The sequence below is a fragment of the Trichechus manatus genome, unplaced genomic scaffold (assembly GCF_000243295.1).
Source record: "Trichechus manatus latirostris isolate Lorelei unplaced genomic scaffold, TriManLat1.0 scaffold00216, whole genome shotgun sequence".
In the NCBI taxonomy this organism is placed as follows: domain Eukaryota; kingdom Metazoa; phylum Chordata; class Mammalia; order Sirenia; family Trichechidae; genus Trichechus; species Trichechus manatus.
The window spans coordinates 1,682,098-1,707,344 of record NW_004444152.1 but is presented as its reverse complement, the minus strand read 5'-3'; the positions used below and the strand labels follow the sequence as shown (position 1 = coordinate 1,707,344).

The window sequence follows — 25,247 nt, the reverse complement described above, 5'->3', positions numbered from 1 at the left end:
AAGTTCCCATTCAACAATTTCTACACAGATTGTTCAGTGACATTGGTTATATTCTTCACAATGTGTGAACATTCTCATTATTTCCATTCTGGTTGTTCCGTTTCCATTAATGTAGTTTCCCTGCTCCCTTATATTCTCATTTGCATTTTAAAGTAACTGTTGACCATTTGGTCTCATATAGATGAGTCTTTAAAGGAGGACAGCACTCACAGGTGATATTCTTTATTTTCTAAGCCAATCTGCTATTTAGCTAAAAGGTGACCTCGGGCTCGTTTCGCTTCAAGGTTTAAAGAGTATCTCAGGGCAATAGTCTTGGGGGTCCTCCAGTCTCAACTGGTCCATTAAGTCTGTTGTTTTGTTTTGTATTTAAGGATTTGATGTTCTGTTCCACATTTTTCTCCCATTGTATCAGGTATCCATCTACTGTGGCCCCAATCTGAAAGGTCGGTAACGGTAGCTGGGCACCATCTAGTTCTTCTGGTCTCAGGGTAGATGAGGCCATGATTCGTGTAGACTATTTGTCCTATAGACTAGTTTCTTCTTTGAGTCTTTGATTTCCTTCTTTCTCTTTTGCTCCGGATGAGTGGAGACCAATAGTATCTTAGATGGCCACTCACAAGCTTTTAAAACCCTAGACACTAGTCACCAAACTAGGCTTGTAGAACATAAACTTTATGAACTATATTATGCCAATTGACTGACATGTCCCACAAGACTATGGTCCTAATCCTTCAAACCCAGGAAATCAATCCTGAAAAGTGTTTTGGTTATGTCTAAGAAGTATCCATAAGTGTGCTCCCTAAGTGCTTTATCACATATATGAATATATGTGCATACAATCACATACATGTATATACATATGGGAACACCTATATATACACACATATAATCCCATGTACATACCTATACATATATATGCCTACATCCACACATATATTTTTTAGTTGTTGCTGTTATCCAAGTGTATCTTTGTGATCACATTTCTTTAAAGGTCATGCCATTTCAATCTCATATCTGAGTGTCTCTTCTTGTATCTCTCTTTGGTATCTAAGAGTATCTCCCTCAAGTCTCTGAGTGGCTCCATTGTCTCTGAATGCCTCTTGGAGTCTCTCCCCAGATAAAGCACATTTCATAAAGGAACACACCTGGAGTTCAACAATTGGAGCCCTGGTGGCACAGTGGTTAAGAGCTACAGCTGCTAATGAAAAAGGTTGGCAGTTTGAATCCACCAGCTGCTCCTTGGAAACGCTATGCGGGGGCAGTTCTACTCTGTCCTATAGGGTCGCTATGAGTCGGAATTGACTCGATGGCAATGAGTTTGTTTTTGTTTTTTTTTGGAGTTCAACAAAGTTGGGTTTTTTGACTTGCTGTAGCTAAGGAGAGAGGACCACAGAGGGAGCACTGGGCATCTTCCCAAACACAGGGAGAGAGACAGTTTTTAGGATTTTCAGGAAAGGCAGATGTTTACATAAAATTTAAATGAGGCAGTTTGGTCGGCTCAAGACAAAGCAGGCCTTGTGTAAAGAGTAATCTAGAGCTTGGTCTGAGAATGAGGAGCCCTGGTGGCACAGTAGTTAAGTGCTCGGCAACTAGGGTTCGAACCCACCAGCTGCTTCATGGGAGAAAGACGTGGCAGTCTGCTTCTGTAAAGATTTACAGCCTTAGGAACCCTATGGGGCAGTTCTACTCTGTCCTATAGGGTCACTAGGAGTCAGTATCAACTCGACAGCAACAGGTTGGTCTGGGAATCGAACCCAGGTTCTGCTACCTTGGGAACCACAGAGCTAAGAAAAATGTGGGATGTTGTTGCTGGAAACCCCTCCTCTGAAGCTGTGTACCTAGGCTGGAAATCAAGGCTGCTTCTTTGTGACAGTGACTAAGATCATCCAGCCAAGAGTCACGGAATTTCAAAGAGCAACTTTCTGACAGTCTGTGACTCTAGAGAACAGTTTCTCAGCTCTAGGTCTTTGGTGTAAATTGACAAAAACAAGTTCTACGGGTTCATACCTCAGCAGAAGACATATTATCCCAAACCAGATTTTGCAAGCTATAATGTTGTTGGTTCCTGTTCAGTTGATTCCAAGATATATATATATATATATATATATATATATATATACGTACGTATGTATGTACATATATGTATGTGTATATACATATGTATGTAGATATATAGACATATATACATATATCGCCGTACCCGTTGCCACTGAGTGGATTCTGACTCATGGGGACCCTATTGGACGGAGTAAAACTGCCTCATAGGGTTTCCAAGGCTATAAATCTTCATGGAAGCAGATTGCCACATCTTTCTCCCACACGGCAGGTGGTGAACTGGAATTGCCAACCTATCAATTAGCAGCCCAGTGCTTAACCTCTGCATCATATGTATTTTGTTGTTGTGAGGTGCTGTCCAGTCGGTTCTGACTTATAGTAACCCTCTGTACAACAGAACAAAACACTGCCCGGTCCGGCACCATCCTCAAAATTGTTGTTATGCTTGAGCCCATTGTCGCAGCCACTGTGTCAACCTATCTGGTTGTATGTGTGTGTATATATATATTCTTCCTGGGAAGACATGAACATTCCCAATAAAATGCTCAAGCAATTTTTTAGTGAATTTTAATGAGATCAAGTTTTGTTCTGGGAATCAGGTACCCACCCAACAGTCCCTCAAGACACTAGTTAGCTTGAACCAAAACATCTTTTTCTTTGTAGCAATGACTATCCAACCACCTGCTTTTCCTATAAAATGGCCCTGTGGCTGCAAATGTATTTTGGCCTCTTGATGCGTTTGTACTTCTTTCCCTGTCTCCCTCTCCATGAAGATGTGTGTGTGTGTCTGAGCATCTCTCCCTGCTCCCTGGGGGTCTCCCTGTCCGCTGTTTCCTGGGATCTCAGAGCGTCTCTGTCACTCACTGTCTTCTCCTGTCTGACGTCTCCCTATCGCCCCCTGCCCTGGATGACTGCCCCGCTCGCCGCGGCCCCTTTAAGCCGAGCCACGCCCCTCCCCGCCGCTCCCGGGTCAGCCTGGTTGCACCCGGCTCGGGAGGGGACACGCCTTTGCTCAGTCGGGACCCGGCAGTGGGCGCTATGGCGGGGATGGCTCTCCGGGTCGCGGGCCGGCAGCTCAGCCAGAGCGCGAGGTCTGGCGCCCCCATCCTCCTGCGGCAGGTGCGAGGTGGCTGGACAGGGTAGTGCGGTTACTGGGCCTGAGGCGGTGAAAGTGGGGGCTTGGGGCCGGGACTCCCGGGTCCTTTAACGGGACAGATCTGGGGGTCCCTATGCCTGGAGTTTTGCAGAAGGGGAGCCTTGGGGCCGGACTCCTGGGTTCTTTAAAGGGAAGAGATCTCGGGGTCCCGATGCCTGGATCTTTGCTTAAGAGGGGAGCTTGAGGCCAGACTCCTGGGTCCTTTACAGAAGAGGATACTGAAGACTCAAATTCCTGGGTATTAGAAAGTTGAGACTCGTTGGTCCTGAGGGAGGAAGGCGCTGGGGGCCCGGCTCCTGACTCCAGGGGGAATAAGGGGCTGGGGTTTCTGCTTTGGGATCTCCATGGAGGCCTGGACTCCTGGGTCTGAAGTGGATGGGAGCCTTGTTCTGTGCTCTTACCTGTCCCCCACCCCTTCCCAGATGTTTGAGCCCAAGAGCTGCACCTACACGTACCTGCTGGGTGACAGGGAGTCCCGAGAGGCCATTCTGATCGACCCGGTTCTGGAGACAGCGGATCGGGATGCGAAGCTGGTGAAGGAGCTGGGGCTGCGGCTGCTTTATGCTGGTCAGTCTGGAGATCAAAATCCTGGGCCTGAGGGGGACGGGGCCACAGAGTAAGTGGAGTGAGAAGGTGACCCACCTCCCCACCCCGACTCCTGGGACTGATGGAGGAGTTTGCCTGGGAATCTCGGGTCTTCTTTATGCCCTCCTGGACCTGGCCCGCCTCTCTCTCCCAGTGAATACCCACTGCCATGCGGACCACATTACTGGCTCAGGGCTGCTCCGGTCCCTACTCCCAGGCTGCCAGTCTGTCATCTCCCGCCTTAGTGGGGCCCAGGCCGATCTGCACATTGAGGATGGAGACTTAATCCGATTCGGGAGCTTTGTGAGTTGGATGCTGGGACCCTGGGAGGGTGGTGGCCTGGACTCCTTGGACTTAAGGGAGGAGGGGACTGGGGGATTGGGACTCCAGTGTCTGAGGGAGGAGGGGGCTGGGGGCCTAGACTCCTAGTCTGAGGGAGGAGGGGGCTGGGGGCCTAAACTCCTAGTCTGAGGGAAGAGAAGGCTGGGCCCTGGGACTCCTCAGTCTGAGGGAGAAGGGGACTGGAGTCTAGGCTCCTGAGTCCTGGTTGAGCCACCCAAGGGTCTGGATTCCTGACCCCTAAGAGGTTCCTGTCCTTGGGAGGAAGGCACTGTAAACCCAGGCGGGGCACTGGTGCGAGAGGCCTTGATCAGGTGTGTCTCTGGCAGAGCCCCTGAAGTCAACAGCATTTATGGAGTCCTAAGGCTTTGGGGCAGTGCGCTTTGACCTGGCATCTCCATAAAAGTTGATTGGAGGCTGCAGTTCCGAGGCCAAGGCTGAAGGAGAGCCACTGCGTGAGGAAGGAGCATTCTATTTCTGGGCTAGGATTAGAGTGACGTAAGCAAGGCGCCTGTGGCCCCAAATTTAAAAAGGGTGGTGCAAGTGGTGGGTGGGCTCCTGAGAATGAGCGCTTCCCTAAATTTTGGGCCTTGGGCACCTTGTTGGCCTCACCCTTATCCCAGCCCTGCTGTTGCCTCATTCAGGAGTAGTTCGAAGATCCCTGCCTCCTTCCGCGCTACCAGTGTAATCAAGTTTCTGGGCAGAATTTCAACCCAGGACAATGTGGGTGGGTGTGGGAGGTTAGGTGGAGTGGGCGTTGCCCTCAGAGGGAGGAGAAGTAGCTGGCAAGGCCTTTTCTGATACAAGTTGCTAAAGATATGGAGGTGGGGAACCGCTGGTCAGGTGACAGGATGAGGGCTGGCCCTCCAGCCTAGAGGGTCTTGGGAAATCAGGACTGTATCTGAGTCAGCTATTAGTGGAAATGAGGGCTGTGTGTGGGATCAGAGGGGTTAGCTATAGTAGTGACTCACTGTTTACTTCAAACCCTTTTCTGAGGAAAAAGAATACATCGTATAGGAATAAATAGGTATCGCAGTGCTAACAACTGAGAGGGGAAAACAAGCGTTTCTTGGACTGAGAAAGGTTAGGGTTAGAAGCCGGTGAATGGTATTCTTACTGAATGAATGTTGAAGGTTTAGCTGTGGTAGATTTAGCTTCAGTTTTTTTTTTATTTTTTAACAGCTTTATTGAGATATAATTCGCATACACAATGCAACTTAAAGTGCACAATTCATTGGCTCTTGGTATATTCACAGAGTTGTGCATCCATCACCAGTCAATTTCAGAATATTTTCATTACCCCAAAAGGAAGCCCTGCACCCCTTAACCTTTACCTCCTAGTTGCTTCCACCCTCTCTAGCCCTAAGCAACCACTCATCTACTTTCTATCTCTATTACTGTTGAGTCGATTCTGACTCATAGTGACCCTATAGGATAGAGCAAAACTGCCACATAGGATTTCCAGGGCTATAATCTTTACAGAAGCAGACTGCCACGATTTTCTCCCAGACAGCGGCTGGTGGGTTCGAACCATCAACCTTTTAGTTAGCAGCCGAATGGTTAACCACTGCACCGCTAGGACTCGTTTTTTTTCAACCCTGTAGATTTGCCTATTCTGGACATTTCACGGACATAGAATCATACAATATGTAGCCTTTTGTGACTGGCTTCTTTCTTTTAGCGTAATGCTTTCAAGGTTCCTCTATGTTGCAGCGTGTTATCAAAACTTTGTTTCTCTTGATGGCTGAATAAGACTCCATTGTATGCGTATACCACATTTTGGTTTACCAGTTCATGAGCTGATGGACAGTTGGGTTGTTTCCATTTTTTGGCCATTATGAATAGTGCTGCCATGACCATTTGTGTTGAAGTTTTTGTGCTGTGAAAACGTGTGGACAAGTTTTTGTGTGGACATATGTTTTCATTTCTCTCGGGTATAGACCTAGGAGAATTGTCGGATCATAGGGTAATTCTATGTTTAACTGTTTGAGGAACTGCCAGGCTGTTATCCAAAGCAGCTGCGCTATTTTTCATCCTCACCTGCAGCGGATGAAGGTTTCCATGTCTTCACATCTTTGCCGGCACTTGTTGTTACTTGTATTTATGACACCGGGTGTTTTGTCTAAGTTATTTAGGAACGTTTGGAGATGGGCCAATGTTTCCTCCTCCTACTTTAAAAAATGGAGCCCTGGCGGCACAGTGGTTAAGAGCTACGGCTGCTAACCAGAAGGTCGGCAGTTCGAATCCACCAGCTGTTCTTTGGAAATGCTATGGGGCAGTTCTACTCTGTCCTGTGGGGTTGCTATGAATCGGAACTGACTCAACGGCAACAGGTTTGGTTTCTTTTTGGTTTTGGGCAGTGCAAGCAGTTAACTGCTCGACTCCTATCCAAAAGGTTTTGGCAGTTCGAACCCACCCAGAGGTGCCTTGGAAGACAGGCCTGTCCGTCTGCTTGTGAAAGGTCACAGCCTTGCAAACTCTATGGAGTATGGGTCTACGCTGCACACAGGGGATCGCCATGAGTCAGAACCAGCTAACGGTGGTCTTTTAATATAGACACTGAAATTTGAATTTCATATAGTTTATATGTATCATGAGATAGTCTTATTTTTATTGTTTTCAGCCATTTAAACATCAAGATCACTCTTAGCTCACAGGCTGTGCAAAAACAGGTGGCAGGCCAAATCTGGCCCGCGGGCCATGGTTTGCCGACCCCAATGGAGAGCATTGCATTGAGTGAGCACACTTCAGATTATCCCTTCTTCTGTTGAGAGACGTTGGGTTGTTTCCAGTTTTCGGCTCTTATGAATAAGGCTGCTGTGAAGGTTCTAGGTGCAGTTAAACATTCAATACAAAGGAGTGGACTTGCTAGGCCCTAGACTTGACATATGTTCCAATTAACTTTAGTAGAAACTGCCAAACAGTTTTCTGAACTGGTTGTACGTTTTACCCTCAAGGTGGGCCAAATTGAAATGATTTCGGCGCAGAATGAACTTAGCTTTTTGAGTATGTCTAGGAACTGAATGTTTAGCTTCCAGGGGGAGTGGCAGATTCAGAAGGTCTGGTTTATCTGTTAAGTACAGGCAGTCCCCAGGTTATTAATGTCTCATACTTAAGAAAGGGGGCTGCTGTAAAGCCTATTATAGTAGCATTTTTAGTTAAATACAATGGTTCATAATAATGAACGCCCGGACTACTTTGTCATGCTCCTGAAACCAAAAAAACCAAACCCATTGCCATCGAGATGATTCCGACTCAGAGCCTATAGGACAGAGTAGAAGGGCCCCATAGGGTTTCCAAGGAGCGGCTTGGTGGATTCAAACTGCTGCCCTTTTGTAGCAGCCAAGCTCTTAACCACTGCACCACCAGGCCTTCTTTGTATAGAAAGGTAAGCTATATACCATATACTAAGACAAACATTTGACTAACTGATGCTAACTAAAACCCCAAAAAAACCAAACCCATTGTGTTGGTTCCAAGTCGTCGAGACCCTGTAGGACAGAGTAGAACTGCCCCAAAGGGTCTCCAAGGAGCGCCTGGTGGATTCAAACTGCTGACCTTTTGGTTAGCAGCCGAACTGTTAACCACTACGCCACCAGGGTTTCCTGATGCTAAATAAGAACCCTATATACCTGTTCTAACTTACCTACAAATTCGACTTAAAGATGGACTTAGGAACTGATACCGTTCATAAGCTGGGGACTCCCTGTATGTTGATTTAGAGAATTGCTGATCCAAATACAAGGAGCCCTGGTGGTGCAGTGGTTAAGTGCTCAGCTGGTAACCGAATGGTCGGCGGTTGGAACCTGAACCCACCAGCCGCTCTGTGGGAGAAAGCTGTGGCAGTCTGCTTTCGTAAAGATTACAGCCTTGGAAACCCTATGGGGCAATCTACTCTGTCCTGTAGGGCCACTATGAGTCGGAATAGACTCTATGGCAACGGGTTTGGTTTTGGATTTGATCAAAATACTGATTTCCCAGGTCCCACCCTAGAGATTCTGATTTAAGTAGTCAGGGTGGACACAGGCAATCAATAAAAAAAATTGTTTTAAATTTCGGTAAAAATATGCATAACATTTGCCAATTCAACAATTTTGCATGCATAATTTAGTGACATTGACTGCGGTCTTTATGTTGTACAACATTGTCACCGTCCTTTCCGACTTACTCTACTACCATTAACATAAACTCAGTGCTCCCTAAGCAATAACGACCCGCCCCCCACTCCTGGTAACAGCTAATAAGCTTTGATTTCTATCTATTTGCCTATTTCATGTAAGTGAGATTATATAGTATTTGCCCTTTTGTGGCTGACTGATTTCAATCAGCATATTTCCAAGGTTCACCCATGTTGTGGCGTGTATCAGGACTTTGTTTCTCTTTATGGCTCAGTAATCTTCCGTTGTACGTATGTACCACCTTCCGCTGTTGATGGACACGTAGGTGGTTGTCACCTTTTGGCTATTGTGAATAGTGCTGCAGTGAACATTGATGTATAGGTTTCTGTTTGCGTATCTGCTTTCATATCTTTTGGGAATATAGCCAGGATTGGTATTCCTGGATCATGTGATATTCTATGTTCAACTGTTGGAGGAACTGTCAAACCATTTTCCACAGTGGCTGCATCGTTTACATTCCCACCGGCAATGGATGAGGGTTCCAATTTCTCCACAGAATCTGTATGTTTTAAAAACTCCACGGGTGAATCTCATGCAGCCCCATGTTTGGGTTTTAGCGCTTCCTCGTATTTGGAATTAAATATTTGGATTGTGGAACAAGTCTCCCCCTCCCCAGCATTTTATTATGAAAATTTTGACACATACAGAAAAAGCTGAAAAAATTTTTATAGTGAACCCATCCATCCATCCATCCATCCATCCATCCATCCATCCATCACTCCACCTTATTTTTTGATGCATCTCAAAGTAAGTTTCAGATATCAGTACGCTTTCCCTCAAACAGAACAAATAATTTTAATTTATTTTTCGTCCACAAAAGGAAGTTGATGAATTTGTGGGCCAAAGGGAAAAGGAGCCGAGGGCTTACTTGCCACAAGGGGGCAGTAGAGGCCTTGGGAACTGCAAGGCAAGTTTTGTGGTTAGCTAATGGAGGTTTCCGAAGATTTAGCTGCAGAGAGAAACGAGCAAAAGAACTGGGGGGATGTGTCAAGTATTTGATGTATCATGGGAAGGAAAGAATGAATTTATTGAAAGAATACAAGGTTAGGTGGGCGAGCTGTTACTTTTATAGTGCAAGAAGGGCCCAGTTAGAATATTCGGCCGCTGGAGAGGTCGCGCAACTTCAGGAACAGTTGCGCTGGGCTCCTTACTGCAAGATTGGCGGTTCAAATCCACTCAAGAGACATCTTGGAAAAAAGGCTTGACGCTCTGCTTCTGAAACACATGGGGTCTCCGTGAATTGGAGCTGACTGCACAGGAACTAGTTTTTTTGAGGCTGCATTAGGTCAAGATGTTAGGTGCCCCTCACCTGCAACTTTTGATTGTGAATATTCTCACATCTACACTAACTTGAAATAATAGTACAATTAATACCCTGATAGCGTCCACCTAGTTTTGCCAGTTGCTGACAGTTTGCCACATTTGCTTCCCTTCTCTTTTTCCATATAGCCTTTTATCCCCCCTGAACATTCAAAAGTAAGTTGCGGATGGAAAAATTGGGGACTGGATAAAGATGATGGTTCAACAACATAATGAACATGAGTTAATGTTACTGGACTATACACGTGAAGAATGTTGGAATGGCAAGTGTTTTGTTATGTGTATATTTGCCACAATTAAAAAAAAAAAAAGTCAGTTGCAGACATTTCATTCCTACAGACTTCTTGTAGGAATGACGGTGTTCTCCTATATCAGCGTTTCTCAAACTCTCAAGCTTTTTGGAACTTTGGATCCCTTAGCACTTTTAAAAATGATCAGGGACCCTAAAAAGCGGTTGTTTACGTGGGTTCTATCTGTCAACATTTACCCTATTTTTAGAAATTAAAACTGCAAAAATTTTTAAACACAAGAATACACCCACAACACACACACATTTCATCAGCTGTCCGAACGATGATGTCATCACACTTCACACAGTCTCTGGAAAACTCCACTGACTGCTCGTGGAAGGATAGTGTAAAAGGATAAAAGCCGTCTTCATATCATTATGAAAATAATTTTGACCTTGCAGACCCGAGGGGTCCCTGAACTCCACTTTGAGAACCACTTTCTTACAAAACCATAATACCTTTGTCACGCCTAACAAAGTTCGTAATAATTCTATAATATTGTTAAGCAGCTAGCCCATGCTCAAATTTCTCCAATTGCCCCAGGAATCTTTTTTACAGGTGCTTTTGGCAACCAGGACCCAATCAGGGTAAATGGCCGGGCGTTTGGTTGTTATGTCTATTTATGTCTATTTAGTTGAGAAGTTTGACACTGTTTTTCCCGCATGATGTTGACTCACATTCTAGGAGCATCTGATTGTTTCCTCCGAGTGTCGTCTAACTTGTTCTTCTAAAACTTCTCTTTCCTGTAACTGGAGGTAGATGTTAGATATTTTTTATAATGTTTGACAATAGTACACCCTACTACACCCTTTTTTTCCACTCCACCCTACTTCATGCCGCTCCCCTCCCTGTACTGCATTCCACTTCATTCTTTTGTGTTTGGCTTCTTTGGTTCACCATTATGACTGTGGGCTTCATCCATGATGTCATGGGTAGTCATTCTCATTCTGTCTAGTATTCCATTATGCAAATATCCCCCAAGTTACTTACCATTCTACTGTTGATAGGCATGCAGGTCGATCCCAGTTTGGGGCTACTACAAACAGCACTACTAGGAACATTCTAGTGTGGAACTTGGTGAACGTTGTATATGCGTTTCTGCTGAGTAAATACCAAGAAGTGAATCACAGGGTATGTGCAAGTTTAGCTTCCGTAGAAGCTGCCCAATAGTTTTCTATTTATGCTCCCACCATGGTGTGTGAGGGTTGCAATTATTCCCTTCGCATCCGCAAATGTAACTCTGCTGGCGAGGCCTTCCTTATTCTTGTTATTTAAAATGGCATCCCTTCTGTTCCCCGTGCCCTGCTTTATTGTTTTTATAGGACATCTCACCTCCTGACATCTCACTGCCTGACGGACCTCTCACTGTCTAACAGATATTTCAGTTTGGCATCTCTGCTTGACAGACATCTCATCCTATGACTGACGTTTCCCCATCTGACTGATAACTTTCTGCCTGCCTGACATCTCACCACCTGACGGGCATCTGATCACCTGACTGACATCTCACTGCCTGACTGACGTCTCACCGCCTGATTGGCATCTCAATGCCTGACAGACATCTCACCATCTGACAGACATTTCACCGCCTGAGTGACATGTCACCACCTGACTGCCTCTCCTTGCCTGACAGACATCTCACTGCCTGACATATCAATTGATTCATTGTCTGTCTGCATTCGCTAGTCCCTGAGAGCCCTCTGTTTTGTCATATTCCCTGCTCTAGAACAATGTTTGGTGTGTAGTCGGAGCGCAGTAAATATTTGTTAGATAAATGAGAAACTCTGAAAGAATCAAGTAAGTTCCCTGGAGGTGGAGCAGTTGGAGGGCACTCGGTAGACAGGTGGTACAATAGAGTGATTGAGGGCACAGAGCCCAACTGCCTAGGTTCAAATCCAGCACCACTTTCTAGCTGTGTGACCTTGATTTAGTGAGTTAACCTCTTTGTGTCTCAGTTTCCTCATCTGTAGAATGGGAACAGGAAATGGTACCTACCTCATAAAGATGTGTGTGGATTGAATGAGTTTAGGCATGCCAAGTGCTTAGAAGACAGCCTGGCACAGGAGAAGGGGTCAATCAATATCAGGGCTTCTTGAAGAATGGGCAGGCCTAACTGATGGAGGAAGAGGGAAGGGTGTATCTAGCAGAGAGGATTGTATGGGCAAAGAGGTGTGGAAAAGCCAGGTGTTTTCAGGAAACCACCCAGGTGTTCTGTGTAGCTGGGTGTGTTGGAGAAAGGAGGATGTTGTAGGACACTGGGCTGGAAAGATGTGTTGAGGAGCCGGGACTCTGCCCTGGGGACAGTGGGAACCAAGCAGCAGGGAGGGGAAAGTTTGGATTTGGGCCTGGGAAACCCCCTCAGGGCCATGTGGGAAATGGGTTGGAGGCCAGGAAGCCAGGGAGGAGGCTGGTATAATGGTCCAGACAGAAGCAGATGAGGCTTGAGCTGGGCAGGGTTGTGGTTGTAGATAGAGGGGATAGATTCCAGAAGTCCAGAGAAGGCAAAGGTCATATAAGCAGGGAGGATGATTGTCAGCAACTCCACATGCAATACAGACCCAGTCACTGAAGGCCTAGGGAAACTCGATCCATGTGGCAAGCAGGATTTTGTTTAACTGATATTGAAATTTTGTTCACACACACGTATACATATATACCATATATATACTCTAACTATACTGGTTGTTTACAAATGCTATCCTTCTTATTGGCCAATACCCATGCTGTGTTATTATTGTTAGCTGCTGTGGAGTTGGTCCCCGACTCATGGTGACCCCTTGCACAATGAAACAAAATGCTGCCTGGTCCTGCGCCATCCCAGTGATTGGTTGTGGACTGGACCTTTGTGATCCATAGGGTTTCCACTGGCTGATTTTGGGAAGTAGATCACCAGGCCTTTCTTCCTAGTCTGCCTTAGTCTGGAAGCTCTACTGAAACCTGTTGAACATCATAGCAACACGCAAGCCTCCACTGACAGATGGGTGGTGGCTGTGCATGAAGTGTATTGGCTGGGGATTTAACCCGGGTCTCCCGCATGGAAGGCGAGAATTCTACCAGTGAACCACCACTACCTCTGTGCTATAAAGAAATACCCATGCTGTAACAGTACTTAAATGAAACATCTCTTCTGAATATCCATCCACTTTTGTTTAAAAAAATCAGAGACTATGAAAACATATGAAGGAAAAAATGAACGATCACTCCTCTACCACCAGCAGATAATGCTAATTTTTTTTTTGGAGGGGAAGATAATTTTCCCCACAAGATTTTGCAGAATTTGTAATTTTGCTATGCACTTGTTTTGCATTGCACATATGTGCTTCTGTATACGAGTTAAGAAGATGTTTGGCTAGAAGTAACTGAAAACCCACTGTAGTGGCTTAAGAGTTTGACAGGAAATCTGGAAGAAGGCAGTTGCTGCCTTTGATTCAGCAGCACTATCGTTTGTGGGATTCTCTTGACCTTTCCTTCATGGTTGCAAGGTGGCTGCTGAAGCAGCAGCCATCATACTTTATGTTCACGGTCAGAGGAAGTGGAAAGGAGAAATGTCAGTCTCTTTTTATAAGGAAGGGGAAAGGTTTCCTAGAAATCCTCAGGAGACTTTCAAAGAGATCTCATTGACCAGAGAACTGTATCAGGGGTCACGCTAGACCAGCCAGGGAGGCTGGCAAAGTATGTATTTGATTGAGCAATTGATGCCCAGAACCAGAATGGGAATCTGTAAGTAGGGAAGAAGGGCAGAATAGATACTAGGGGGCAGACACCAGGGTCTGCATATGGTGTCCTTGATAATCAGCAAGCAACTGACCTGGACAAGCATACTGATTAATGTGAGGGGCTTTATTCTCAGATAAAATGAGAGGAGGAATGTGAGTGGGGACTAATCTTATAAGTGATTGTTAGATCATCAGGGTAATATTTTTTTGTGATAAATCTTTCTTCCCTGAGTTGCACGTGGGATTTAGATGGGAGGACTCCCTCCAAAGGCATTTTTGTGCATTTTGTCAGAGGTGCTTATCGGCAGGGTCTTAGAAGTAGCTTTGAGGGTCATGAAATGTAAACATTTGAGATGTTGATAAATACTGCTAAGTTGCCCAACAAAATGGCTATATTGCGTTGTACCCACATCCCAGGAATTGAAAGGGCTTACCTCGAATACTGTAAGCACTCTGACAGTTGCTAGTCTGGTAAATGAAAAATAAAGACTTTTGAAATTAAAATCTGTCCTTCCTTCCCCACCTTCCTTTCCAGGGAGGTTGAACATCTTTTCAGATGCTTTTTGGCGTATTTCTCTTTCTTCTTTCATGAACTGCTTGTTCTTTTCCTTTGCCCATTTTTCTTTTTGGGAGTTCTTATTTATACTTTGGAGCTGTTTATATATTATGGCTATTAACACTTTATCATGCTTTGCTATATGTGCTGTTAATATTGTCTTGAGTTTGTCTTTTAACTTTGTGAATTTGTTTTTGCTGTAATGAAGTTAAAATTTTGTATGTGGTCACATCTGTCACTATTTTTCTTTATAGCCTCTGAATTTCCTGTCATGCTTAGAAAAACCTTTCCTATCTCAAGATACACACACATATATACATATATATCCTTCTAGAATGATTTTTTTATGTTTAGATCTTTAATTTATCTTGAATTTTTTTTTCAATTACAAAACTACATGAATAAAGAACAAAATATATATTTAGAGCTAAAATGAAAATTTTTTTTAAAGACAATCACACTGTATAAGTTGCTTTTGTAACCTGCTTTTTACACTTAACGGATATTAAACACCTTTCATGTCATTAAATATTTGCAGAAGGCGTCACTAAATTTTATTTCAACGTTATTCTTAATGACTGTTTAGTATTTAATTTTTATGTTAGTGTCTTTTTCTTATTGATTTGCGAGAACTGTTTGTATATGAAGTATTGACCACTGTGTGTTACATATGTGTTACAAATGTCTTTCCCTATTTGTTGGTTCTCTTTAGATTTTGTTTACAGTGTTGTTGCCATTCAAAAGTTTTAAATTTATTTAAAAGTAAACTGTTGGTCTTTTCCTTAATGATTTATGACTTTAGGAATCAGATTTGTACTTTCTTCCCTAACCAGAGATTATATATTCCTTTGTATTTTGTTGTTGTCACAATTTTGCGGTTTTATTTTCTTGCATTTAAGTCTTTAACTCATTTGGAGTTTATCTTGCTGTAAGGTTTGAGCTTGGGAATCTAACTTAATATTTTCCAAAAAAAGGTCATCTAGATGTGACCTAGGCTGGATGGGGGTTTCTGGGGCCAGTGTCACCATGAAGGTGGAGCCATTGGCTTATTGGTGACTGTCTCTGTGCTTCTTATTCCTGGCAGGCCTTGGAGGCACGGGCCAGCCCTGGCCACACCCCAGGCTGTGTCACCTTCGTCCTGAATGACCACAGCATGGCCTTCACTGGAGATGCCCTACTCATCCGAGGGTGTGGGCGGACGGACTTCCAGCAAGGTCCCTCTGCATAACTAGACTAGAGCTTAGTCTAGTTATGTGTGTGCCAGGGTTTTAAGTATCACTTGCAAGAATGCATGAATGAATGAATGTTAGACTTATAGTGGATCAGGATTAGATTCAAGGGGGTTAGCTGCTGGAGGGGGCGAGAGTTAGATTTAGGGGGTTAGCTGCTGAGGGACAGTTAGAGAAAAGGGTTTATCTGTTAGAGGACAGTTAGATTTCAGGGGTATGTTAGTTAGCTATTGCTGTTTAACAGATTAATCCCAAACTTAGCAACTTAAAACAATGAATAGCATTTATTATCTTGCACAGTTTCTCAGAGTCAGGAATCTGGGAGTAGCTTTGCTGGGTGGTCCTTGCTCATGAGTTCAGAAGATATTTGGCTGTAAGTCACTGAAAAACCCACTACAGTGGCTTAAAGCATTGGGAGTTTAATTTTCTCCCATAACAGAAAATCTGGAAGAAGGCAGTTGCTGCCTTTGATTCAGTAGCACTGTCGTTTGTGGGATTCTCTTGGCCTGTCCTTCATGGTTTCAAGGTGGCTGCTGCAGCAGCAGCCATCACACCTTACGTTCACAGTACAGAAGAAGTGAAATGCCAGTCCCTTTTATCAGGAGGGGAAGAGCTTCCCCAGAAATTCTCAGGAGGCTCTTCAGAGGTTACGGTCAAGCTGTCAGCCAGGGCTGTAGTCATCAGAAGGCTTGACTGGGGCTGAAGGATCCCTTTAGAATGTGGCTCACTCACATGGCTGATAAGTTAGTGCTGGTTGTTGGCAGGAGGCCTCAGTTCCTCACCATATGAACCTCTCCATAGGACTGCTTGAGACTCCTCATGACATAGCAGCTAGGTTCTCCCAGAGGGAATGATCAGAGAGACAGAGTCACAATTTTTTTTTTTTTTTATGACTTAGTCTCAGAAGTTACACACCATCATTTCTCCAATATCCTACTTATTAGAAGCAAGTCGCTTAGTCCAGACCACTAAGTCAAGATGAAGGGCATTAAACTTCCCATTTTGAAGAGAGGAGTATCAAAGAATGTGTGGACATATTTTAAAACTACCATCAGGGATTTAGCTGCTGGGGTGTAGAGGGGACTGTTAGATTCAGGAGTTAAGCTGCTTGGGGGCAGTTAGATTCTGGGATTTAGCTGCTAGGAGGTTGTTGGATTCAGTGGTTTAATTGCTAGAGGGTAGTGTTACATTGGGAGATCAGCTACAGGGGGGAGTTAGATTCAGGGGTTTAGCTGTGGGAAGGGAGTTTGGTTCCGGAATTTCAGGGTTTAGCTGCCCTTTGAGTGTGTGTGGGAATGTGGGTTATGGCATTAGATTTGGAGGCTTTAGCAGCCTTGTGGGGAGGAGGGCAAGGCTGGGTAAGAGAGAAAAGACAGAAGCCACCCTGTGTGTGGGTGGCCAGGTCCCCAGGCTGCCTCTTGCTTCCTCTTTCCTTTTTCCTTATCTCTGCATCTCCTTCTGTTTTTTTCTCTCTGAGGCTCTCAATCTCCCATTCATCCACTCCCCACACAGTTATGAAGTTGAAGGAATTTAGGCTGAAATGAAAGACAGAAGAACATTCCATAAAGGTTTGCCCCTGCCCCGACTTAGGACTTAGGGCTTCTTCTCGGAGCCATGACACCAGCCTCCTCCTTGGCTTCGTGTCTCCAGTGTCTTATCTTCCTGTTCACCTTTTCTTGCTCAGAACCATTTCTTGGTATCCCTAGAGGTCACAACTCTTTAGTGCTTCCAGGTCCCCAGATCATTTACAACCACGCTGAATTTCTCACCATTCCTCAATTCTTTGTCTATGCTGTTCCACCTGCCTAGAATGCCCTTCCCTCTCCTTCTTCTCTACCTTCACAAAAGGGTACTGGCAGGAGATGAGGAGAGGGTTTAGCTACAGTGATTTTCTCTTCCTGCCCTTTTCCTGAAGGAAGGGGTTAGGGAGCTTTTCCTGTCCTATTGATCCACTGACCTCTGAGCTTTCCCTCCCCAGGCTGTGCTAAGACTTTGTACAACTCAGTCCACGAAAAGATCTTCACACTTCCAGGCGACTGTCTGATCTACCCTGCTCATGATTACCATGGTGAGGGCTTCTTGGAGGAGGTGTGGGGCTTATAGAACTCACTGTTTGAAAGGGGGCGCCAGACTGCTGAGTCCCCGAATGGCACAAATGGTTAAGTACTCAACTACTAACTGTAAAGGTTGGAGGTTCAAACACACCCAGAAGCACCTTGAAAGAAAGTCCTGGTGATCTGCTTCCAGAAAGTCACAGCCTTGAAAACCCTATGGAGCGCAGTTCTAGTCTGCACCACATGGGGTCACCACAAGTCGGAATTGACTCGATGGCAACGTTTTTTGTTGTTGTGGTTGTCTGTCAGACCGCCAGGCCTCTAGGTGGTGCAGTTTGTGCTCAGACTGCTAACCGAAAGGTTAGCGATTTGAACCCACCCAGCGGCACCACAGAAGAAAGACCTGGCAATCTGCTTCCTAAAAATTTCAGCCAAGAAAGCCCTGTGGAGCAGTTCCACTCGGTAACCCATGGGGTTCCGTGAGTCGGTATCCACTCAATGGCAGCGGGTTTGGTTTGGTTTACCAGGCTGCTATAATCCTCGTGGTGCGTGGAGACTGCAACTCCAGAAGCTCCTCTGCTCAGAACGAGCAGGTGCTTAAGTGTACTGGTGAATATAGAAACTATGACTCGTAGAATTCTGGAGGGCATGGGGTTGGTGCCCACTGAGGAGGGAATGCAATCTTAGGAACAGTTCTGGGAAGAGCCTGTTAGTCCCAGGCCAGAGAGGTACCCGAGGCCTCCTGGGAAATGTAGTCCTGCGAGACCCGAGGCGCTGGACTGGTTGACTTTTCTCCCCTTCCCTTGGCCACTAGGGCTCACAGTGTCCACGGTGGAAGAGGAGCGGACTCTGAACCCTCGGCTTACGCTCAGCTGTGAGGAGTTTATCAAGGTCATGGACAATCTGAACTTGCCCAAGCCTCAGCAGATAGGTGAGCAGCTGGGGGCTGGGACTCCTGGGTCTGAGGGAGGAGGGGGCTGGGAGCCTGCACTCCTGGGTCTGAGGGAGAAGGGGGCTGGGGACTTGGACTCCTGGGTCTGGTGAAGGGGTGGGATGTGGGTCTGGGCTTCTATGTCCTGAGGAAGGAGGGGGCTGGGGCCTGGACTCCTGCATCTGAGGGAGGAGGGGTTTGGCAGAGATGGACATTTGAGACTGACAAAGGAGGGGGACTCATGGCCAGAATTCTAGATCCCCCCAAAAAGGGGTTCCTAGGATTTCTGGGTCCCTAGTGGGGCATGGAGGTCTGTCTGGGCCCCTTAGTTTCCCCTTTGGTCTCTTCCTTTCAGACGTTGCTGTTCCAGCCAACATGCGCTGTGGGGTCCAGACCCCCCCCTGCTGACGCTCCTCTCTGTCAGGTGCTCATATCCGTTATGGTAGGGTGAGGGGAGAGGTGTCACTTCCCCCACTCTCCTCTCTACCCTTCATCACCACTTCGAGCTTCTTAAATAAACTTTTTTTTTGGCTGTGAATCTGACTACTGCCTGTTTTTCTTGGGGGAGCCAGTTGGGTTTCTGGGCTGAGGTGCCTAGAGTTGGTTCTGGTATCCTGGGGAGGCCAGAGCCCCTGGATCTGTCCAGTGGTCCAAAAGGAGATTTCCTAACTCACAAGATCAGAAGCAAATGCAGATATCTGGGGCAGGTCTTCTTATCTCGTTGGCTTAGAACATCAACTTGAATTTGAGCTACTTCCCCTGGTGAGATCCAGGATAAGATACTTCACCTCTCCTGGCCTGAGTTTGCTCATCTGTAAAATGAACATAATAGTATTAATAAGAGGGTTATTGTGACTACCCAGTGAGTCCATACATACGAGGTACTTGGCACAGTGCCTGCATGGAAGGCTCCATATCAGTGATAACCATTATCGTTATTATTTGGAACGCTCTTTCAGGCACTTCCTGGCCTGGAGTGACAGTATGCATAACATGGGCTTTCCAGAGGACGAGTTTGGTGTTAATATTTACAACATTGTAGATCTTGGGCACATTTGTCTCCCCTCAGCCTCACTTTCCCCACCTGTAAAATGGAGAGAGTGATCCCCTTCTCACTGGGCTGCTGTGAAGATGAAATTAATATGTATAAAGTGTTTAGCACAGCTCTAGAATCCAATCCCGTTTCACACACTAGCTATTTTCCTGTTTTTGCCCAGAGGGGAAAGGGCCTGGCTGAGACCTTTAACCTCTGCCCGCCACCCCTTAGCAAAGTGGAGGGGGGTCACACTTCCCCCTGTCTCTGGGTGGGTCTCTGACTCAGCTCAGGGCACCCCCCTCCCCTTGCCCAGCTCCCCAAACCGGTCGGGGCTTTCTAAAGTGCTCATTAGGGGAGAGAGGCCCCCATCTCCATTCCAGTTTTCGTTACAGGACTCCCAGGGTCTGGGCATTAGGAAGGCGCTTATGCAGAGTCGGCCGAGGCAGCCTGGGCCTTCAGGGGGCGGGAATGGGGACACTGGAGGCAGAATGGGATCGGGGTGCTGGGTTCTCCGAGGGTGGGGCCGGGTAGCCGGATACCACGGCCGCGGGCGGGGTAAGCTGGTGGCTCCCTCCTCCCTCGGGAGCTGTCGGACCTGTTGTCGCCCCCTCCACTTCCGGGCTGCTGGGGAGGGGGACGAGGCGGCCTTTCTTTCCTCCCTCCCTCTTCCCCTGCCACCTGTCTCTTAGGCAGAAGCGGCAGCGCCCAGAGCGCTGAGGGGACCGCGCCGAAACCGGAGCTGGTGAAGGGGTCGGGGCCGCGGGGGAGGAGGCGGCTGGGGACTCGGTCTCCTGCGGCCGCGGAGGAGGAGGAGGCTGGAGTTCGGCAGTCTAGCTCCTGGGAGGAGCAGAGGGCTCAGACTACAGGCTAGTCCAGAGAGGAGACTGGGCGCCCGACTCCTGGGTCCCTGGGTGAGGTGGCGTGGGCGCTGCTCTCTACACACGGGGTCTGGGGCCCAGACTCCCGGCCTCCAGGGTGGGGGGTTTGGGGTTTAAGAGAGAAGGGGGCAGGAGCCTGAACTCCCGAGTCCCCGAGGGAGAAGGAGATGAGGTCGCTTTAAGGTACTCCAAGGGATTGAGGGGGGCTGCTGGGAGGGTACAAGGACCGACATCTGGGTAGGAGGGAGAGAAGGGGTCGGAGAGGCCCCTAGGGGGCGTTCTAGGACCCCGGACTCAAATTCCGGCCATGCTTTCGGGGGCGTGGCACCCTAGCAGCATCAAGCCCCGCCCCAACTTAATGCTCCGCCCCTAGAAAGCGCAGGACGCGCCCCCGAATTGCTTAGTTCCGGTCCTTTGAACCCTTAGGCCCCGCCTCCTGAGGCACTCCGTCCACGTTCTGGAGCTGTCGGGCACGGAGCTCCAAACGCCTAGGCCCCGCCCCCAGCGCGGCTAGGCCCCGCCCCCAGAACAGCGGGCCCCGCCTACCCCACAGGAGAACGAAGCAGCCATGGGGACGCCGAGTCGCTCCGAGGCTGGAATCTCGCCCCCGCGGATGCCGGAGTGCGACACAGAGGCCCGGCTCCAAGGGGCCTCCCTGCCTCGGGAGTCCCCCGAGGAGCCTCGGGAGCCAGAGGCGCCCAAGGCCCCGGCGGAGCTTGCAAGCGGCGGAGGAGCGGAGCAGCAAGCGGAGGAAGAAGACGTAGGAGAAGGCAGCAGCACCGAGAGCAGCCGCGACACGGTGAGGGGCCCGGAGGGAGAGAGTCGCGGGGAGACCCAGAGAGACAGAGACTCACAAAGACAGACTCAAACGGGGACAGGCAGAGAGACAGGTATAGAGAAACCAGATCAACAGAGACCCAGACGCAGAGAGCTCCAGAGGTATGGAGACGAGTGAGAGACAGAAACCCACAAAAACCCAACCGGGTACAGAGACACAGACAGGTATAGAGAAATCAGATCAACAGGGATCCAGAGACAGAGAGCCCCAGAGATATGGAGACTACTGAGAGATAGAACCCCACATGCTGAGCCACAGAAGCTCAAAGAGAGACGTTTGTTGTTGTTAGGTTCCCTCGAGTCAGTTCCGACTCATAGTGACCCTATGTACAACAGAACGAAACACTGCGTATCTTCGGTCATTGTTACGTTTAAGCCCATTGTTGCAGTCCCTGTGTCAATCCATCTCGTTGAGCGTCTCCCTCTTTTTCACTGACCCTTTACGTTACCAAGCATGATGTCCTCCAGGGACTGGTCCCTCCTGATAACATGTCCAAAGTACGTGACAGGAAGTATCACCATCCTCGTTTCTAAGGAGCACGCTGGCTGTACTTCTTCCAAGACAGGCTTGCTCGTTCTTCTGGTAGTCCACGGTATATTCAATATTCTTCACCAACACCGTAATTCAAAGGCATCAATTCTTCCTCGGTCTTCCTTATTCACTGTCCAAAGTTCGCATGCATATGAGACGATTGAAAATACCATGGCTTGGGTCAGGTGCACCTTACTCCTCAGAGTGACATCTTTGCTTTTTAACACTATAAAGAGGTCTTCTGCAGCATATTTGCCCAGCGCAATAAGTCGTTTGATTTCTTAACTGTTGCTTTCATGGGTATTGGTTGTGGATCCAGGTAAAATGATGTAGAGACCCAAAAAGGTGACATAGACCCGGAGACGTGAAGACTGAGAGGCAAAGACCTAAAAGGGAGACCCAGAGACTGAGTTGGAGGTAGATACACACAGACAGAAACCCAGAAACGAAGTGCAGAGATACTGAGGGAAACAGGAACAAAGATACCTTGAGAGAGGAAGGGAGACCGAGGGAGAAGAGACCAAGACAAGAGCCAGAGAGACTCAGACACAAATACTAAGTCGGAGAGAAAAAAACCCAGAGAAACTGGCAGAGACACGTAGAGCCCAGAGAGAGACAGACCCTGCGACTACGAGAAAGTGCCCTGGAGAATGAGACCTGGATAGAAAAAAACTTTTCTCCCACGAGTCTGCCCCACCCTCCCTGGACTTTGAGCCTCTGGGTACCTGGGTCACATGGTCTCCGGACCTGCACCCTACCTTAAGAGCCTGATGCGGTTAATGAGCTTGGTGAATCACAGACCCCCTGAGGGGGGGTGTAGGTTAGGGGACAGGCCTAGTCCAGGACTGCGGGGGGGTGGGGGTGGGGGGGGCCTCACCACTTGACCACACCCTCTCCAACCTCAGCCAGAGGCCCCACCTCCGCTGCAGATCCCCGCCACGCCCCCCATGCCCACCTCCTCTGGGGAAGGCGTCCGAGGGGCAGCTCCACAGCTTCGAGGGCAGCAGCTGGAGGCACTGACTCGCGTGGCCCTGATGGAGCAGCGAGTAAAGGAGCTACAGCGCCAGAGGAAGGAGCTGAGGATCGAGGTGAGGCTGTGGACCCGTTTCGGAGGTCTGGTTCCAGTGCGTGACGATCGGTAATGCCAGGCTCCCAGTCCCTTCCTCCCTGGCTATCGGATTCTAGGTCTCCAGCCCCTTCCTCCCTCAGAACCAAGTGGCAGGCCTCCAGCCCTCTCTTCCTTCAGACCCAGGAGTCCAGGCCCCCAGCCCCTCTTCCCTCAAACCCAGGAGTCCAGGTCCCAGCCCCCTCCTCCCTCTGACCCAGGAGTCCAGGCCCCCAGCCCCTCCTCCCTCAGACTCAGGCATCTGAGCCCTGGCCCTTGCATTCTTTCCGCAGATGGAGGTGGAGGTGGCCCTGCTGCGAGGTGAGCTGACCGGGGAGCGAGTGGCTGCCCGGCGGGAGGAGGAGCAGCTCCGGGAGCTCCTGGGGCAGCAAGCGGACACGGAACAGGGTGGCCGCGAGCAGCGGGAACAGGTGTGTGTTTGGCCTGCTGGCTCTTCCTCACCTGTTCCTTCTCTTGTCGGATCTTCCTGGTGGTTGGTGTTCCTGGTGACCTGGGTTCCATCATTACCCCCATCCCCCAAATGGGGACACTTGGGCTTCAGAGGGGAGGGGTATATCACTCCTGTTTCCTCCTCTTTCCCTGCCGGTGGTTTTTGGGTCTGACTCAGTGGGACCTCTTCCTTTGCCTCTCTCTCTCTCTCTCTCTCTCTCTCTCTCTCTCTCTTTATTTATTTATTTTTATTGTGCCTTAAGTGAAAGTTTACAATTCAAGTTAGTCTCCCATACAAAAATTTATACATACATTGTTATGTGATCCTAGTTGCTCTCTCTATGCTGTGACAGCACATTCCTCCATTCCACCCCGGATTTCCGGTGTGCATTCAACCAGCTCCTGACCCTCTCTACCTTCTCATCCCGCCTCCGGGCAGGAGCTGCCCATTTAGTCTCATGTATCTACTTGAGCTAAGAAGCACACTCTTCACGAGTATCATTTTATGTCCCATAGTCCAGTCTAATCTTTGTCTAAAGAGTTGGCCTCGGGAGTGGTTTTAGTTTTGGGCTAACAGAGAGTCTGAGGGCCATGTCTTCCAGGGTCCCTCCACTCTCAGTTAGACCATTCAGTCTGGTATTTTTACTAGAATTTGAGTTCTGCACCTCACCTTTCTCCTGCTCCATCAGGGACTCTCTGTTGTGTTCCCTATCGGGGCTGTCATTGGTGGTAGCTGGCCACCATCTAGTTCTTCTGGTCTCAAGCTGATGGAGTCTCTGGTTTATGTGGCCTTTTCTGTCTCTTGGGCTAATACTTTCCATGTGTCTTTGGTGTTCTTCATTCTCCTTTGCTCCAGGTGGGCTGGGACCAATTGATGCATCTTAGATGGCCGCTCGCTAGCTTTTAAGACCCCAGACACCACTCACCAAAGTGGGACGCAGAACTCTCTTGCTCTTTAAATGTCATCTTACAGAAGATGTCGCACCCACAAAAACAGAATAGTTGGGGAGGCCCCCATCTGTGCTCCCTAGCTTTAACAATGATCAGCCTTCTTCCATCCCTGTTTCGTGCCCCCCCAATTGGACTTCCTGGCCCAAATCTTAAAAGTCAATCCCAGAATCATATTGCCTGTAAATACTCTAGCACATATCACTTACGGATAAGAACGCTTTTTTGAAAATATAATCACCATATTATTCTCACCCCTAAAGAACTAATAAGTTCTTAATAGTGTCTGATATTCAGTTGTTTTTCAGGTATCCCAGATTGTCTCAAAAATGCCTCTTACCAATTGGTTTGTTTCAGTTAGGTCCCCAAAAGCTGATATATTTTAAGTGGTTGATATGTCTCATGAGTATTTTTTCGTTTCTAACGGTTCCCTCCGACTTTTTTCTCTATACTGTTTATTTGGTGGTGATACTAAGTCTCTGTTCCGCAGTTGGGATTTGGCCGATAACGTGCCAGTGATGTCATTTATTGTGTTCCACTGTCCTTTGTGTTTCCTGAAAGCAGGTGGTTAGATGTAAAGGCTTGACCAGATTCAGATTCGCCGTAGGGCTTCCAGTGCACGGTGTCAGGGGGACGTTATGTCTGCTTGTCCAGAACTCAGTTGACCCCAATCCCTCCTTTATAATCTTTTCCTTAAAGGTTTTAACATCCATCATTGGTGGTCATTGCTTGGATTGATTATTTCATGATACATTGGGAAGTGATGACTTTCCAGTTCTATCAGCCTTTGTCTTTGGCCATATCTTTTATGTCAAGGTTTCCTGGGTCCTGGGCCCTCATTTATCCTCAAGGAGCCCCTATTCTTCCCAGTTTTGATTCCTCTCCCGAGGTCTAGATCTAAGTATCCTGCCTTCTAGATACTTTTTCCTCCTCCAGGAGTCCAGGCCCAGCCCCCTCCTCCCTCAGACCCAGGAGTCGAGGCCCCAGCCCCCTCCTCCCTCAGACCCATGAGTCCAGCCCCAGCCCCCTCCTCCCTCAGACCCAGGAGTCCA

The 25,247-nt window shown here is 47.7% G+C and overlaps 2 protein-coding genes across 2 annotated transcripts in view; both read left to right on the top strand.

Annotated features, from left to right (window-relative positions):
- The first annotated feature begins 3,065 nt into the window (after window positions 1-3,065).
- ETHE1 (ETHE1 persulfide dioxygenase) lies at window positions 3,066-18,969 on the top strand. Its single transcript, XM_004388770.2, has 7 exons — window positions 3,066-3,174; window positions 3,634-3,778; window positions 3,951-4,099; window positions 15,280-15,409; window positions 17,403-17,492; window positions 18,293-18,409; window positions 18,765-18,969. The coding sequence occupies exons 1-7, from the start codon at window positions 3,094-3,096 to the stop codon at window positions 18,815-18,817; spliced, it is 765 nt and encodes a 254-aa protein (XP_004388827.1). The 5' UTR covers window positions 3,066-3,093; the 3' UTR covers window positions 18,818-18,969.
- Window positions 18,970-20,888: 1,919 nt separating this feature from the next.
- Window positions 20,889-25,247, top strand: part of PHLDB3 (pleckstrin homology like domain family B member 3) — a 35,455-nt gene continuing 31,096 nt past the window's right edge. Inside the window, 3 exon segments of the mRNA XM_023742776.1 lie at window positions 20,889-21,122; window positions 22,598-22,780; window positions 23,091-23,228. Coding sequence (XP_023598544.1) covers window positions 20,892-21,122; window positions 22,598-22,780; window positions 23,091-23,228 — 552 coding nt within the window. The 5' untranslated portion in view covers window positions 20,889-20,891.

Coding starts and splice junctions, on each gene's coding strand:
- ETHE1 (XM_004388770.2), top strand. CDS start 3,094: ATGGCGGGGATGGCTCTCCGGGTCGCGGGCCGGCAGCTCAGCCAGAGC. Junction 3,779..3,950: donor GCTGCGGCTGCTTTATGCTG/GTCAGTCTGGAG, acceptor TCTCTCTCCCAG/TGAATACCCACTGCCATGCG. Junction 17,493..18,292: donor CCCTGCTCATGATTACCATG/GTGAGGGCTTCT, acceptor CTTGGCCACTAG/GGCTCACAGTGTCCACGGTG.